This window comes from Mustela nigripes, chromosome 5 (assembly GCF_022355385.1).
Source record: "Mustela nigripes isolate SB6536 chromosome 5, MUSNIG.SB6536, whole genome shotgun sequence".
Classification (NCBI taxonomy): Eukaryota; Metazoa; Chordata; class Mammalia; order Carnivora; family Mustelidae; genus Mustela; species Mustela nigripes.
The window spans coordinates 11,062,860-11,081,382 of record NC_081561.1 but is presented as its reverse complement, the minus strand read 5'-3'; the positions used below and the strand labels follow the sequence as shown (position 1 = coordinate 11,081,382).

Here is an 18,523-nt window from a genome sequence, read left to right as displayed (position 1 = left end):
TCTTGTGACTTAGATCTTTCCTACTTCTCCGGTTTCAAACCACTGTGCCCTAGAACTACTCTCTATTCCAGAAACAACCATCTACCGTTCTCCAAACAAAGCATCTTCCCATAACTCTGACTTCACACATGCTTTACTTCTGCCTGGAATCCTCTTCTCATCCTCCACCTGGAAAACTCTGACTCCTCCAAGACTTCTAGAGAAGCTTCTGCTTTCCTTCCCTCCACACTCCTCCCCGTCCCAACATTCTCCACGAGCAGCATCATTTTTGTAACTGAAGTACTCACTTGCACATAACCATCACATACTGGCCTGTAGGCCTCCCAGGGGGGGCCAGAATGAAGAGAAAGCATTCTCACGGCCATCCAAAATCATTTTTCTTTCCTTTTCAGGAACTCCTTTCCTCCTTTTAAGGACCATCTAACATCCCAGACCTCACGATCAGTCTTCCAAGTGTCTGAACTGATCCCCAGTGCCTGGTCCTCTTCTCCACCCCAACTCTAGCCATCACGCATTAGTGATCATACTGATAGTCCACATACAAACTAGAATGAGTTCAGATTCCTTTTCTAGGACTATATATTTTTAATGACTCTGCTCAGAAAACTGTTTCACCTCTAGAAGTCTAACATCTACCCCAAACTTCCTTTTATCCATGACACACAAATGTCACATTCATTTTATCTCCAATCTCTACCTCTTCTATTCACCCGATCTATCAGTGTCTTACTGATCAGACTTCTCTTACAGTCCAGCTTCCACAGCCAATCTCCAGCAATCTCTACTGGCCTTGCCCGTTAGATTGCTCTTCAGCAATCTTTGACAGCCTAGGTCTCTACCTTCCAGTGCCTGACCCCGGCAAGATCCATACTTCCCTACTCTATATTCTTGGCAGTTAAGCACTGCTAGACAAAAATGAAAAACTTGGCTCCTAGCCACTGCAATTAATGATTTCCCACCTCAAACTGGTTTTCAAAGCATTCCTCTATCTTTTCGCTTGCCTTTGGTCATTGTTGTCACTTAGTCTTCCGGATAGTTAATACTAACAAAAATGTGAGACTAAGGTCAACAGAGTATCAAAACAATCTCGAGGGTGTTGGCTAAAGTATGAAAAGAAAACCAAAGGCCACACATAAACCAATTTTGCTCCAATGCTGTATGTCCTTTGGGTTCCAAGTCAATTATTTTCACGGCACCAGGAATACTATTGCTGTCTTAATTCTTATAGATCCTTAGAGTTTGAAAAGTGGTGAAGGATGCACCACTGGTAAAAATGACTGCTCTTCAACTCCCCTCACGCCCCAGGTACCTTTACATACTTACTATAGGTCATCAATGACATACCAAACTTCTGTTTTCATTTTAATTTATTCTGGGCAGTTTAAAGTGAAAGTTAAAAACATCAAACAAACCACAGAAGCTTAGGTATAGTTCTGACCAGTTCCAAAACAAAAACAGTGAATGATCATTTACACACATTGCTTAACTCTGAATTTACATTTTTTTATATAAAGCTACTATTAACGCACACAATTCTAATTCCTTATAAACCTATTTGTCAAGCAGCTGAATGACAATGCATCATAGCACAGCACAGAATGTTTCCAGTAAGAAACCACAGCAGCAGTATTTGGTGAATGGTTAAGTGCAGAATTAACTTGGGAGTGTAACATCAAACACGGTCATAATAACTTGGAGTGTAACATCGAACACCAGTCATAAGATAGGCAGCACACATTAACAAATGGAAAATGTAACCTAGTAAGATAAAATGGCATTCTTTATGCTTTAAAAGCTATAGCGGATACTTTAAAAGCCACCCGTACATGTCGCTTTAATTCTAGACTCCATAACAAAATACTATTCCATTAGTTGCTTGAAAGTCTATAACCTTACCTTTTTAAAGTCGACTTTAAATATAAAAGCACTTGAAGTTTACTGGTCAAAAATCTAAAGTTACACAGGCTACATGTTACATTAAAACATACCTCGTAAGAAAGACAGACTTTAAAAAATACTGCACTGTTGCCTTAAAATAATGTCAAAATAGGTCGCTCCTAACAATAAAAATGTACTACTTTCAAATCTTTTGACACATTTTGTTTTAAAATAACTTTTTGTGAAACCATGAATATCGTTCACCCACCTCTCCGCAAATATATTCCCTCCTTTCCGCAAAGTAACAGTTAGAAGTGGTTTTAAACCTAGTATCATCTAAAGAAATGGGTCAGCACATATGTGAATTAGCTATTCACCAAAACAACTTATTTAATGTTTCCACCATGAAAACAACATTACAAAATCCATGGGATGAATTCTATTTTTAGCTTAACCTATGTATTAAAAACCTCACTGAACAGTGCCACATTAATATTTAGTGGGGTTTTTTGGCGTTTAAATCAGAGCGATGCAAACCAGTATGTTTAATACAGGCAATTTTTACAAAAGTTTCAGAGACAGAGATGCGGGAAATTGGTTAAGAACATGAAACAACACTGCTGAAAGTCCTGGATTTTAGAATTTATCCTCAAAAGATGGTACAGATAATGGCTATCACCGTTTGTGAGCATTCTGACAAGACGGGTACTTGTATGTGCTCTTAATGCTCAGCATCTTTCCAAACTGCAAAATTGCATGGGTGGTTCAGTGGTAGAATTCTCGCCTGCCAAACTGCAAAATTAACCCTAGGCCAGTCTGTCTCTCACTGAGAAACTGCGAAGGTACTTGGAAAGTCCTGGCTGAGAGTAGTTACAAAAGCACTGAACTAGGAAAAGGAACAAAACACTGTACCACACAGATAATTGTGTTACTATTCCTCTTGCCTTTCTCAGTGGCCATAGGAATATGTACTATGTTGAGTGTTACTGGGAGGGGGGGGGGGGCAGGGAGTCCAAGAGAACACTACATGTTTTAGAAGAAGTTCGTTTATAGAATTTTCATATTGGCACCAGTGTTTTCTTTTGACTCTCTGAGGAGAAATTAAAACATGGTGGGGTGTTAAGAGATTAACATGCTTTTGGATATATTTTCCAAACAAGTTAAACAGGATTATTTCCTTCCTTAAATTCTACTAAAAAAGATATCCTTGAAACATAAATGTTAATAAATAATACCAACACATACACCCTCCCCCCCGCCGTGGATTCGTCTGTAGTATTATGATGACCCTTGCAGGTTATGTGGGGTTAGAGAGACCATCATTCCTTAATACTGAAATAGTATAGAAGCTCACTTGTTATTTAAGGTTTTTCAACCACTATTACCACCTAAATCCAAGGTATCCCCTATAAAGCAGAATCCACAGCTCCAAGTTTTAGACTATGAAAGATCTCATTAAATAGCCTCCTATACCAAGAAGATTTTAGGCATTCATTTTTCTGAGGACCATTTTAAATTTGATATCCAGGTGGTATGAAGCACTAAAATGCATGCCTGAAACTTAGGTCACTGTTCTATTAATCTCTATAGTCACAGAATAAGAGAAAAATGCATCCAGTAAGGACATGACAGAAAGATTATGCCCAACTCTGGGCAGCTGGGGATCTTTCCCTAGCAAATGTTTAAAATTAAGTGCATGCTCTATAAATTCCCTTTCAGTGTAAGACCAAAGGACTAGTGACGGCAGAGGCATACCTCAGGAGTGCAAGTGGTCTGTTGGCAAAACCATCAGCATGGAGTATGAGGTATCATACACCATCATAACATAGAGGTAATGCCCTGTGATGGCTAGTTCTTAAGGGAAAAAAGGGTAAACACACACACAAAAAGGAACTTGGATTCATAAAAGAAATTGGCTTTGCAATCCACTCTTGAGCAGGGTGGTAACACTGAACAGGAAGGGTTGTTGAATCCATCTCTCTCTTCCCTGGTGAACCTTCAGTCCAAGTTTTAGTGAAGACAAACACGGACACCTGGCAAGTTCTTTTCCAGTGAAGTGGGCATTTGCACCCATTCTGTTTCCCTTGGTACCCAGGACCTCTGAGGTCTCGTCACTGAATTGTCTGTGAAGAAGGACCTTCTCCACAACACATGCCTTGAGTGTGAAGCCCTCCCATATAAAGGGAGAATTGAATCCTGCTTTCCTGAAGTAGAAGACCATTCTTAGGCTAAGTCACTGCTATAAAATCTTGAATATGTTGCAAAAAAAAAACAAACAAACAAACAAAAAAAAAACAAAACCAACTATCTCATAGAGGATAACTATTTTAACAGCATTGTAAGAGGCAGGATTAAGTGCCCCAATAAATAACTGCCACCTCACAAGGAAAAATAAATTTACAAACTATTTTTTATTTAAGATCCCATCAACTGCAAGATGCACCATATGTATCACTAAGAAGTAACAGGCAATGAAACTGACACAATGCTCTCATAGTGTGTAGAATGTTTATATTTATTGAAATGGTTTTAAGCAGATTTTTAACACATCAATCTTGTGCATAAAGAGGGTGTGAAGTATGGTTAGGTTATAACTGTAACCTCATATTCTGAGTCCAACTCTTCTGAATCACTGCTCAGACCACAGCCATCAACGTCCACATTCTTCTACAGAACAGCACTCTTGGTGTCACTGAGCGCACTGGGGATGCCGCGTTTCTTGAAAGAGTGCCCCACCCCCGTCTTCTGTTTCCTGTCAGCAGAAAGTCTGGAGCAAAACGATGTTTGATGCCTTAAAGATAACCCTGCTCAGCGCAGGAACCGATCGCACCAGCCTCTTGTCGCTTTGAACTTTGTTTCATCGACCCCCAGGGTTCTGGCCATTTCTCCTGCCCTCAATCGCATTGCTTGGCACGTGACAGGCAATCCTTGTGCACGCATCTCACTGACAAAACACAGTACGGCTTCATCTACTTGTGGGTATCTTCCTTTCTTGGGTCCCGTAAAGCATTTTGTTGTCGCTTTACAAGAAAATATGGAGTGGCGGTCATTCCTCCAGCGCCGGACGTTTGCTTCACTAGTCCCGAACGTACGCCCCGCGGCTCTGTTTCCATGCTTTTCTGCGTACACAATCACTTTTCGTTTCAATGCTGAATCATAGTGCAATCTTTTTGAAGACATCTTTAAATGCCAATTAAACCTGACACGAACAATACCGTGACGATGCTGGGACAAGCTGTTAGCAAGTTCACACACACACAGGCTGGGATAATCACATCATGACCCTCTCCTGGTTCACAGTAATTACGAGATACATCCCAATTTCGGACAAGGTAAAATGTGAAAACAAAAACAAAAACACAACATACATTACAGAATCGATAAAATACGGTTTTTCAAGCATGTAATGTTTACCAGAGACACACCAGTGGAAGGTAATAAACTGGGAGCCAGAGAGTAAGTATGCAGGTGAAAAGCTAGTAAAGCAAAAGATTACCTTTAAGATGAAATCTGCAATGGTCTGATTTGGTTTTAATTCCCTTTATTTTCATATGGCTTAACATTAGAAATCTTTTTTTCTTTTAATTGGACTTAAAATCCAAGTAAAAATGTTCTTCCATCTTTTACCAAACTGTATAGCCCGGTCATTAAAGACAGAGGCTCCCCACTGCCTTTCATCCTTCACTGGTACAGGACTAGAGCGAGGGTCAGTGGCCTTCATCAGCAGGTGCCCTTCTTTGCCGAGCAGATCTGATCCTGTGAGAAGATGACGAAGTGTCTTCTTCCGTCTCAGAGCCCGATGGCTCATGATCTCCCTCCTGAGATCCTGTATCTCCCACCAGTTCCCGCAGAAACTTGAATTTTGATAAAAAAAGATGCCATACGAAATACCAACCTAAAAAGAGACAGAAACATTAAGAAAAATTATTACACACAATATTATCAATGGAGGACATGCCAGTTAATTGTGTATGTGTCAGGGATATATTATAAAACAGTATAGATAGTATCAACAAGTATGTGATTGTAAATATATTTTTTACTTTTTTTTTTAAACCATGGACAAGGCACAAGAATAAACTCTGACATTACACAAGAATGGCAAAAAGTTTCTGCCTTCAAGGAATTTAGAACCCAAGCGTGCTCCATCTACATTAAAATTATGATGACATTACGATATCTAGGTCCAAGTGTTTATTATATTAAAATCAAATCTCTGAGAGCACTTTATTGGGGGAAAAAAGAAGATACTTTGCATTTCCCTGGGACAGTTATGTTTTACTTACTAAAAGAAAGTCTGATCTGACCACAATGTGAAACCATTATGTGGCAGGGGTCAAGGCACTTCTCTGAGAAATTCTGTCAGAATCAAGCTATTCATAAGTTTCTAGAAATAATACATTTTTCAAGGAAATTAATACATGTTCTTTAATTACATGATGAAAGAATAAAGCCAGAGCACCACTACCTGAAATACAAGATTTTTTAAAATACAGTATATTTTCAAGTCAGAGTCATTAAAAAGTCTGAACTCTCCTTAAAAATAAAAATTACTGACCATGTTTTGTTTGTTTTTGCAAGGAGTCTGAAGTTCACTACATTTCAGACTCACATGAGTAAGGATCAATCAATAAAATGAGTAGACAGGATAAAACCTCTGAAGCCATGACTAGTTGCTCTGAAATGTTAAGCGCCTTAATTATTAAAGCAAACAAAAGTAACCACTGTGACAAAGTTTTCCACGCTGGTGTTGCCTTCTACTTTCAACTCTCTAGTTTAATAGAAAAGCAATGGACCATAGCATGTTCTGAGGAGCAGCATTTTCCGAAGACAAAATCCAAGCCGCTTTTCTACCCCTGTATTATACCAGGTCACCCTGAACGACCACTTAAGGATGTTCTAATTCTACTTGTTTCTTTCTTGCAGTCTCTGAAGAGAAAAAAAGAAAAAAGAACAACACAAGCTCCTTGGTATTAAAAGACTAAAACTTAAGGGGCTTAATGCGATTTCTCACGGGCTTGCTTTCCCTGAAGCTTGAGCGCTGAATGCTAACTGAACCACACCATAAGTGAACTTTCGTCAACCATGTGAGTAATGCACTTCAAGTAGTATTTTCCTAATATTCCAAGTCAGCATGCTCTCTTTTTCACCCACAGCTCTTCGTAAAAGTGGGCACAGCGAATTAGCAGAAAGAACTCCGGAGGCATCAGGAGCCCCAGTTCTGAAAGAAGATCACAAAGCTACAGTGGGAATTAAATGAGAGGAGGCCTACAGGGCCGCGCTGTCTGGCACTGAGTAAGCAATAGTAAGCTGTGCGGGTCGTCCCTGGGCAGTGGGATCGGACATGGCTTCTATTTTGTTAATTATCTTTTCTTTTAATTGAGATCCAAGTCACATAGCAGAAAATTTGCTTTCAAAGGTTACAATTCAGTGGTTTTGAGTATATTCACAAGGCTGTACAAGCATCATCACGATCAAAGCCCAGAACATTTTCACCAACCCCAAAAGAAACCCCACATCCATCAGCGGTCACTCCCTATTTCCTCCTCCCCCACCCCTGGCAACCAGTAATGGAACTGTCTCTACGGATTTGTCTATTCCGAGCATTTCCCATCACAACATGTCATCTTCTAGGTCTGGCTCCATCCACTTGACCTATACTTTCAAGGTTCATCATCCATGTCACAGGTATCACTTCATTCCTTTTTATCACGGAAAAATATCCCATTGTACAGACACATCACATGTGGTTTAACCATTCAGCAGTGAAGGGCCATTGGGGTAGCTTCTCCTTTGGGGCTGGTATAAAAGAAAACAGATTCTGCTGTTTGGCTGCAATGACCATTTGTGTACAAGTTTTTGAAGAGACAGATTTTCATTTCTCTTGGGTATATCCCTAGGAGGACTACTGCTGGATCACGTGGTAACTTGACGCTTAACCACTTGAGAAATTGCTAAACTGTTTTCCAAAGCAGCTGTACCACTCCACATCCCCACGTCTGGAGCTGCACGAGGCTCCAGTTTCCCTCATCCTCACCAACTCTCTCCATTGTCCACCTTTTGGGTGACAGTCATCTGAGTGGGTGTAGCACTGTGGCTTTTATTTGCATTTCCCTCGTGACTAAAGATGGTGAGCATCTTTTCACATGTTGATTGTCTACTTATATATCCTCTTCGGAGAATTATCTATCCCAGGGGCGCCTGGGTGGCTCAGGTCATGATCTCAGGGTCCTGGGATGAGCCCTGAATCAGGCTCTCTGCCCAGCGGGGAGCCTGCTTCCCCCTCTCTTTCTGCCTGCCTCTCTGCCTACTTGTGATCTGTCAAATAAATAAATAAAATCTTAAAAAAAAATTATTCCATTGCTTTGCCCATTTTTTATAGCAGGTTGTCTTTTTATTATTGAGTTGTAGGAGCTCTTTATATATATATATATATATATATATATATATATTTTTAAGATTTTATCTATTTATTTGACAGAGATCACAAGTAGGCTGAGAAGCAGGCAGGGGCAGGGGGTGGGGGGAGCAGGCTCCCCTCCGAGCAAGAGCCTGATGCAGGGCTCGATTCCAGGACCCTGAGACTACGACCTGAGCCGAAGGCAGAGGCTTAACCCACCAAGCCACCCCGGTGACCTGAGCTCTTTATATATTTTTGATACTAGACCTTTATTAGAGATATGATTTCCAAATATTTCCTTCCACTCTGGGTTGTTTTTTCACTGTCTTGACAAGATTATTTGAAGTATAAATGTTTTTAAATATGATGAAGCCTAGTATATCTTTTTCTTTCATAAAACCCATCTAATCAATTTTTTCTTTGGCTGTTTCTACTTTTCATGTCATATCTAGGGGACCCATTGACTAATCCAAGGTCACAAAGATTTACACCTATGTATTCTTCTAACAGTTTTACTTTTAGCTCTTATATTTAGATCTATTTTAGCTAATTTTAGCAAGAGAAGATTCAAATTCATTCTTCTGCATGTGGATATCAAATTGTTCCCAAACCTTTTGTTGAAAGACTGCTCTTCTCTCCAATAAACTGTCTTGACACCTTTGTCAAAAATCAAATGACATGGGCACCTGGGTGGCTCAGTCAGTTAAGCATCTACCTTTGGCGCAGGTCATGATCCTGAAGTCACGGGATGGAGTCCCACATGGTCTCCCTGTTCAGTGGGGAGTCTGCTCTCCCTCTGTCCTTTACCCTACTTGTACTCTCAAATAAATAAATAAAATCTTTTAAAAAAAAGTTTTAAAATTGAGAGTTGAAGTCTACCATCTTTGTTTTTTTTCAAGACTGTTTTGGCTGTTCTGAGTCCCTTGCATTTTCATATAAATTTTAGAATTATACTGTGGATCTCTGCAAAAAAGGAAATGAGAATTGATAGGGATTACAACTGAATCTGCAGATTAATTAAAAAACCCTGCATGGGGGGGGGGGGACACCACACACACACACACACACACACACACACACACACATGCCTGGGTGGCTCAGTTGGTTAAGCGTCTGCCTGCAGCTCAGGTCCTGATCCCAGAGTCCTCAGATCAAACCCGAGGGAGCATCAGGCTCCCTGCTCTGCGGGGAGCCCACTTCTCCCTCTCCCTTGGCCCCCCTGCCCGCTTGTGTCCCCCCTCAAATAAAAAGCCCTGCACGGGTTTTTTGTTTGTTTGTTTTTAAATACTTCCCTATACTTACAAGATTTTTCCACAATAGACAAATATGACTGATTAATAAAAGAATCAGGAAAAACAAGTCAGAAACTAATAAGTCAGTCATGAATACTTACATTGTTTTGAATATGGCTATGCCATTAATTGGCCTAAATTATTAAAGGCAGCTGATTTCAACAAACAGGAATGAAAACCCTTAACTCAGGTGAGTTTTGACTCTCAAAGACCACAGTCTTGACCTCATAAAGAATAAACACTCCAACTGTGGCTACAAGGTGTGAAATGACCATAAAGAAAAGTAGGGAGGGGCACCTGGGTGGCTCAGTGGGTTAATGCCTCTGCCTTTGGCTCAGGTCCTGATCCCAGGGTCCTGGGTTTGAGACCCACATTACAGCATCGGGCTCTTTGCGTAATGGGGAGCCTGATTCCCTTCCTCTCTCTCTGTGCCTGCCTCTCTGCCTGCTTGTGATCTCTGTCTGTCAAATAAATAAATAAAATCTCAAAAAAAAAAAAAAAAAGTAGGGAAGTACTCTTTTGACTAGAGACTATAGAGAAGGGCTGGCATGACTGGAGTCCCATCATAAATTACTAGTGTGCCCCTGTGCTGATGGTTAAGAGAAAGCGAAGTCTCCTAGCACTGAAATCTACACAGTAAGGAACTCATTAAGGACACCTGTTGCAGTCTGTTTGGGATGGTACAACAGCATTCAGCTAGATCACAAACTCTCTTTCTCAAGGTTAATGAAACAAACAAACAAAAAAAATTTTTTTTTAAATCACTGCCAACAACCTATGCAAGGGATTCAATCTCAAATCAAATTCGGAATGTGGTTGCCAATGCGCTGCTTGAGTTCAGAGCAGTTAAGTCAGGTCAGGCTACTACTACCTCCACACTCACACTGCCTCCCCCCACCCTCCACACAGTGCTAAACCACTCGCTAAACCACTCCTTTTCCATTCCTTTTCGCACCTCTCATTTGTTTCCCCCAACCTGGGATAAGAAAACTTTAAAGGCATGCTAATCTCTGCACCCCCCCCACCCCCCACACCCACCCCCCCACCCCAGCACCCCCGCCCTGCGCTGCATTCTGATCTATCAGGTATTAGGATATGCCAGGGTTGGGAGTGGAAGGGGAGCATGTGCGCTGTCCCACTGCTTCCCACAAAACATCTGAAGCAGAGAATTCCCCTGACTGAGATACAGAGTTCATCTGCTGGGCAGCCAAAAAGAACAAATATTCACCGGGCTTGTTTGTTATGGACTTATTATAATGACAGGGCGGGATGCAAAGCTAAAAGACAAACTGCAGTGTAGATAAGAACTGCGGTGGTATTTACTAAACTGAGGGAAGGTCAACAAGTTGCTCTCCACGTAAAATGACTTAAGTTCTAACAGAGCTGTAATTTTTCCAAGACAGATGGCAGAAGGAAGTGGGAAAAGGGAGTTCCCATATCACAGTACCCACATTAGTAAGATCTCATGCTTCTACAAAGAGCATTATTAGTCTGAACAAAGGATGATTCTAAACACTCCAGGCAGTTTGATTAAAAAAAAAAAAGTTACACATATGCTCATTTATTTTAGAAAAAGAACCATTATTAAAAACCCAATGGGTATATACCCAAGGAAACCACAACAGCGCCAGATAAAGCTGCTAGTAAGACAGTTACTACAATGATAATACATTTTTTTTTTAACTCTGGGACAAGTACTGAAAGGAAATGCTTTGCACTTATCATTGAATGGTCAAATTGTCATTCAGTTTAACGAAACTGTCCACTCACATACTTCTGGTAGCTGCTCTATTCATCTATAGTTAAGTTATACTGGTCTTAAGATAAAAACAAAGTAGAAAGTCATATACACGGTTTGTAACAGAAACCTTGACTTATCTTCACCAAAGCGAGGGAATTTATTGTTTGCTTACAGGAGAGTCAGCTTTACAGACTACATGGGGAACAACTACAGGTTGCTACAACTAGGAGAAGGCTGTTGTGCACCAATGTCATTCTCACAGCAGTATCTGTTTCTCTCTACACATTTGCTTCACTTTCTTCTCCTGCTTCCCCTGTACATAGCTGCTTCTTCCCTGTTCTACGAAAGACTTTTCAGTTCATAACCTCAAAAAAAAAACAAACAAACAAACAAACAAAAAAAAAAACCAAAAACCAGGACTTCCATCCCAACTTGGGTCTAGTGTCAGACCCAGGCCCAGCGTCAGGGTACATCACCTGTATTAGGGATCACGAGCATGGCTGCGGGGCTTATGCCAGAGAGCTGGAATGCGATCTTAGAGACTGTAGGGGAGTGGACAGGAGAGTCTACAGAAAGAATCCAGGAAAGCAGTCTCCTCTACTTTTTTTTTTTAGCAACAGTCCTGGAGGATGGTCCCCACGAATGAGTCACTCGAAAACAAAACATCCCTGAGCTAGGCAGGCAATTCTTCTTTTGGATAAACTCTTCCATCTTCTTGCCTTGATTCCTTCAAAACCACAACACAGTGTAACCTTTACTGAATGTCCACGCTGCAAGAGGTCCTCAACCTCCTGAACTAAGAACTACTTCCGGTGCGGGTGAGGTGAGACCAGAGGAGGCTGGCAGTCACAGTCTCTCTTTTAGGGAAAAGAACACAAGTAAATGTAAGGCCAGTTCAAAAGTATTTATTATCCAATGGAATGACCCTAAAGATATGTGATTACCATTTGACAGCCATTTACAACAAAATCACTCCAACTGGCTACTCAACATAGTCTGCTAGAAAGCTTTGAGGAGTACAACTCTGACTTCCCATGTAACTACACCAGCTCAATTTGGACTCTGGCCCCGAGTGACCAACTTCTACCAGGTATGTGTATGTATCTTTGTGGGGCAGTGGGATGAAAAGAATAATAATCACTAAAAAAGCTACCTTTTACTGAAAAGGTCTTACCCCTGTGCCCTGCATGCCTACAGCCGACAGGAACTGTTGGGAAGTAGAGCTCATACAGTTCCTCCCACTGAGACCAGATACAAAGACACCAGAAAGGGCTTACCTGACATTCCTGTACGGGATGTATGTTTTGTACCCCGTCCTGGGATTTAGTAAGAAAGAAATGGGAAGGAGGAAGTGGGAGAAGTGGGGAGAGAAGAACTGTCCACCATTATATGTATACAGAATCAGAAATTTACACTGACTGATGAAAGCAGCCCTGCAGTTCTCCACAGTTTAAAAGGCAAGTGAGTGCCTTGCCCCAGTCTCACAGTGATAAGCACCGTATGTCAGAAACACTGGCTGGCAACAGAAGGTGTATATTCTGGGATAAGCGAAGGAGCATTCAGTTGTGTGTGCCAATAACGAAGCACTGGTTCAAAGGATGAGTTTCATGAAACACACTGTACATTGTTTTTCTCTGCAAGATAAAGGTGCTGGCAGTGGAAGGGTAGTGATAGCAAGATGAACCTGAGAGATGAACCAACACCATCGACACAACCCAAACCCAAGGGACAGCTATAATTATAGAGCTCTCAGTTTACAAAGTGCTTTTCTATTCAACAGTCCTGTAATCCTCCCAACTGCCCTCTGAATTAATGAGACGGGAATCATTATCACCAATTTCTAGATAAGAAAATAAAGGCTCAAAGTGACTCAGCCATTGAAGAAGGCCAGCTAGGCAAGAGAGCAACAAAATTTAAGTGTTCTCTAATTTCTCAGATCTTCATGGTGGAAGTATGGCTAAAGCCCAAAACACTAAATAGACTGAGAATTTTATTTCACTCCCCAGGATCTTCTTGGGTCAAAAGCCCACCTACAGTATAATCACAAATGTCTGTCTTTGGGGCATCATTCCAATGGAGTTACATAATCCCACGTTCACAACGGCACCTAAGTGGTTAACTAACTGCCTCAATACCAATCTCAAGTTGTACAAAGCTCTTTTCCATTTTCAGTCCTCTGATTTTTATTTTTCTCTGAAGGCAGCTAAGGCTCACTTCCAGGATAATTTATCCAAGGCCACAGACAAGGCGAAGTAAAAATAGAGCCATGCTCCTCGTGCCACCATATCATACCCTCTACGGCACACGCCCCTTTCGTGACCACACACTGGGCAACAGGGGATGATGAGCCCCTGGAGATACCATTACCGAATCAACACGCTGAACTGTAACACCTCCACATCCAAAACTCTCCGATCCAACACACAGGACATTTTTTAAGTTGCCTTTTACAACCTCTTCTCTATTTTCTTCTCTCTTTGGTGACCACGACGCACCCACAGATCAACATGTTACCTCTATGACAAATGCTAACCACATTTTCCCTCCACCTTTCTTGAACCCCAGACAGGAATTGGCTTGGCTGGCTTGAAGACAACTTTACAAAGTATATATATATCCTGCAGCTCCTTCTTCGATTTTCAGATTTCTGTTATGGGTATTACATTCTCTCCCCATCTCTCTGGTGAGAAACAGTTCCTTTTCAGCACACTGACCCCTCTTCTCCCTTAGTGCTTAAGATTCTACCTCAATAAGCCCTCTGCCATCTGTTTTCCTTCTCTACATTCCCAATGCCATTCTCGAGCCTACACCAAATCCTTACTATCTGTCGACTGGATTATCAGTATAACGGCTGACAGCTCACATGCAGGCTGGAGCCACACTGCTTGGCCAAGAATCCCAACTCAGCAACTTAACCGCAACTTGAGCCAGTTAACCTCCATGTGCCTCAGTTTCCTCCTGCGTTAAATGGAGATAATAGTACCCACTCTCAAAGGGTAACAGTGAAGAGAATGCATGGCACGTTAAGAAACACCTATCAAACGTTACCCATTGTCACTGTCTCCTAGGTTCCAGTCCCTTCCTCTCACGGGCTCACTAGAGACACAAGGCTACTACTACCACCATTATTAAGAATTTTGAACGTCATTTGTACATAACTTCTATACCTTTCTACTGCACTCTCTTCAGTATAATGTTGTCGTCTTGGGTGACTGCTTTAGCACTCCACACTCACTTCCACCCTTCACTGCATTAATAACTGTCTCCCATTCCCCCCCAAACACAAGTTTCTGAAGACAAGGAAATGTATGGTTTATCAATGTCTTCCACTTTGTTCCCTATGTCTTCAACAGTACCTGGTACAGAGGAGACACTCAAATCAACCAATCTCCATGGTCTCAGCCCCCCAACACGCAGACAAAACTACCCATGAACTTAAGGGTATAATGACTTTCACCAATTAACCCATTTCAGAGCCTGAAGATGCCTGCTACATAATATAGTTATAAATGGAGAGAACTGCTTTAAGACACCGAGCAGCCTTATCAACCAAGTTGATCTGACATATACAATACATTCTATTCAATAACTATAAAAGAATCATTCTTTTCAAGTGTACATAGAACATTTACCAAAATATAACATTAATCAGTCTCATTAACTTTAAGGGTAAACCTTCTTATTTTTTTATACAAAATATATTTTCTGACCATAACAAAATTAAACTAGAAATTGATGACAAAATAGTATTGGGGAAAAAATTCAAATATTCAAAGTTTAAACAACATACTCCTAAATAATCCATTCCAAAGAGAAATCACAAGTGAAACATAAAAATAGTTTGAATGGAATTTTTTTTTTTAATTTAAATTCAGGTTAGTCAAAATATAGTGTAGTAGTATTGATTTCAGGAATAGAATTTAGCGATTCATCACTTACATACAACACCTGGTGCTCATCACAACAAATGTCCTCCTTAATGCCCATCGCCTACGTAGCCCATCCCCCCACCCAGGACTCCTCTCCCTGACCCCCAGGAAAATTTTTTGTTTAGATCAAAAGCAATACCCGTGACTTCTGGCATAGCCATGGCAGCTAACCCTACCACTAACCCATTGCAACTGCTGCCTCTAAAGCTTGTGGACAAAAGTATAGGATGAAGAATTCACTGTGATGTAAAGTGACAAAAAAATGGTTGGCACTCTTGGGATTTGAGGACTTTGTCAATATGGTACTGGAGGATGTCACTGAGTGAAATCACACCAGAAGGAAGAAGGATCACTAAATTAGATGAAATTCTGCTAAATGGAAATAATACAACAATGCTAGTTCCTAGAGAAGGTTCTGAAGTATGGATGGATTTCCTGGACTTTCTCTGTTTTGTCCTATAATAACAAAATAGAAAAAAATTTTTTAACCTTTTAATGTTTGGATTCTATAAAGCCAAGTTTCACGTTAAAGGGAAATATTTTGAAGATGCATTTGTAAATGCCCACTTTTGTAAATTAACCACTATTATCTTGGAAAAAGAAGAACAGTTTGTTCTTTGAAGACTAAAATAAAAATGTTTTGGGTTAAAAAACATAAAATAAAAGCAATACCCACAAAGAGATTTATTAACTATTAAAAAAAAAAAAGGCCTAAAATCAATATCCTAAGCTTCTACCATGAAAAACTAGAGAAGTACAAATTAAACTCAGAATAAGTAGAAGAAAATAAAGAGAAAAGCGCAAAGCAATTACACAGAATATGGACGAATAATAAAGGGGGAAAAACACAAATCAAAGTTAATTCTTCAAAATGATCAGTAAAATGTATACACCTCCAGCCAAACTGATCATGTGGGGGAAAAAAAAAGGATACACAAATAAGGAATGAAAAGGAAGACATCACCGTAGATCCCACAGATATTAAAAGGGTAATGACAATATTACAAACTTTATTTTTAAAAATTACACAATTCAGATTAAAATGCTTGAAAAGCACAAACTATGAAAACTCACAAAACAAACAGATAACTAGAACAGCTCAGTACCTAGCAAAGAAATTCAATGTGTACTTAATAATTTCCTCAAAAGAAAAGTCCTAGCCCAGATTAATTCTACCAAACACTTAAGAAAGAAATCATACACACTGTGGCAGATTTAGCTTAGTAACCTCAATGAATCAAGCCATGTGTACCTCTTGTGTGACCTTTTCCACGTGGGGATGGAACCTGTGATCTACTTCCAACCAAAAGAATACAGCAAGGGTGATGGGGCAGGTTATGTGATAAACGTAGAAGGATTTTGCAGACCTCCATCAGTTGATTCTGAGTTACTGAAAAGAGAAATTACAGTAGGTAGACCCAACTTAATTAAGCATAAATCTTTAAAAGAGAGACTGAGACCTTCCTTGGTATCACAGAGATTCTCCTGTTGACTTAAAGCAAGCCACTCTAAGTGCTACAGTCAGTCACAAGGAACTGAATTCTGTCAGCAGTCCTAAGAGACAGGCACTGAATGCACCCGTGAGATGGAGAACAGGGGACCCAGCTTAAGCCATATCCAGACTCTGAACCTGCAGAAACTGAGCTAATAATTATATGTTGTCATAAACTGTGAAGTTTGTGGTAATTTGTTATGCAGCAACAGAAAACTAACATCCTAATTCTGAGCAAACTCTTACAAGAATTAAAAGAGGAACACTTCCCAACTTACTGATTAGGTCTTACATGACCATTGTGACAAAACCAGATAAAGGCATTTAAGAAAGCTACTAATATTCCTCATGAATGTAAATGGGAAAACCTTACATTTTTAGTAAATCAAATACTGCAATATATGAAAAGCATAACCCATCAATATATAAAAAGGGCTTATCTGAGGAATGTTTTAACATTCAAAATTTAATGTAATACACCATACAAACAGACTTAGAGAAAAATGCCATGATCATCTCAATGCAGAAAAAACATGTGAAAAGAAATCCAACATCCACTGCTAATTTTTAAAAAAATTTCAAAGTAAGAAGGAAAGTTTCCTTTTCTGACCTGATAAAGAATATCTACAAACTACAGCTAACATTAAACTGAACAGTGAGAGACTGTTTCTCTACAAAAGATCAAAGAGAAAGATCTGCTCTCACCCATTTCTTTCAATGAGGCAAAAACTAAAAGACAGAGACACTGAAAGGAATAGGTAAAACAATCTTCATTTGCAGTTGGTATAAAACCTCTGGGTAAAAAATTCTATGGAATTTACAAAAAAATAAAGGTTATAAGTGAATTTTGCAGTTTTGTAGAATATACTGCCAATATACAAAAGTCATTTGTATTTCTATATATTTACAGCAAACATTAAATGAGTACCATGTACAACAGCATCAAAACTATGAAAACTTTGCAGTTAAATTTGACAAAATTAGTGCAAGAACTGTATTATATACTGAAATACATAAAATGTTGCTGAGAAAAATTATAGTCCTAAGAAAATAAATAAATAAAAATAAAAATAAAGAGATACAATATGGCCATGGATTGTAAGATTAACAAGTCTATTCTCTCCAACTTGAATAGATCTATTTTAACAAGCTGATTCTAAAGCTCATAAGGAAATGCAAAGGATCTAAAACAGTAAACATTTTGAAAACAATAACACTGCATAACCTACACAATTGGCATAAAGATACATATATGTCAGTGGAAAAGAAGAGTCCAGAAATAAACCCAAATAGAGATGATCAAGTGATTTCCAACAACTGCCTTTTCAATAACTGATGCTAAAACACCCTTATGTAAAAAGAACCCTGATCCTTAACCTATACCAAACACAAAAAATTACTTCAAAGAAAAGTATCTACAAAACATGTATCTGATAAAGACTGTACCCAAAATAAATAAGAATGGTTACAACTTGATAATAAAAAGACAATGCATGTTTATAAAAAATAAGAAATTAAAAAGAAAAAGACCAATGCAATTTCTTAAGCGGGCAAAGAATTTAAACAGACACTTGACAACATGGCTGTTGGCAATGGAAAACAGTTGGCAATTTCTTATAAATTTACCCAAGAGAAACGAGAACATATATCCCCACCAAGACTTGTAAATGAATACTAACAATAGCAGTAATACTTGTAACAGCCCCAAACTCAAAACCCTAACATCCACCAGTAAGCAACTGGATTAACAAACTGTGTATACCCATCCAATGGGATATTAACCATCAATTT

At 39.6% G+C, this 18,523-nt stretch overlaps 1 protein-coding gene and 1 pseudogene across 1 annotated transcript in view; one reads left to right on the top strand and one right to left on the bottom strand.

Annotated features, from left to right (window-relative positions):
* Window positions 1-1,349: 1,349 nt before the first annotated feature.
* Window positions 1,350-18,523, bottom strand: part of SMIM13 (small integral membrane protein 13) — a 28,873-nt gene continuing 11,699 nt past the window's right edge. The window contains exon 2 of the mRNA XM_059399435.1: window positions 1,350-5,773. Within this exon, the coding sequence (XP_059255418.1) occupies window positions 5,586-5,773 (188 nt within the window). The 3' untranslated portion in view covers window positions 1,350-5,585. The remainder of the gene's footprint in view (window positions 5,774-18,523) is intronic.
* Window positions 15,400-15,702, top strand: LOC132018478 (U6 snRNA-associated Sm-like protein LSm5; annotated as a pseudogene).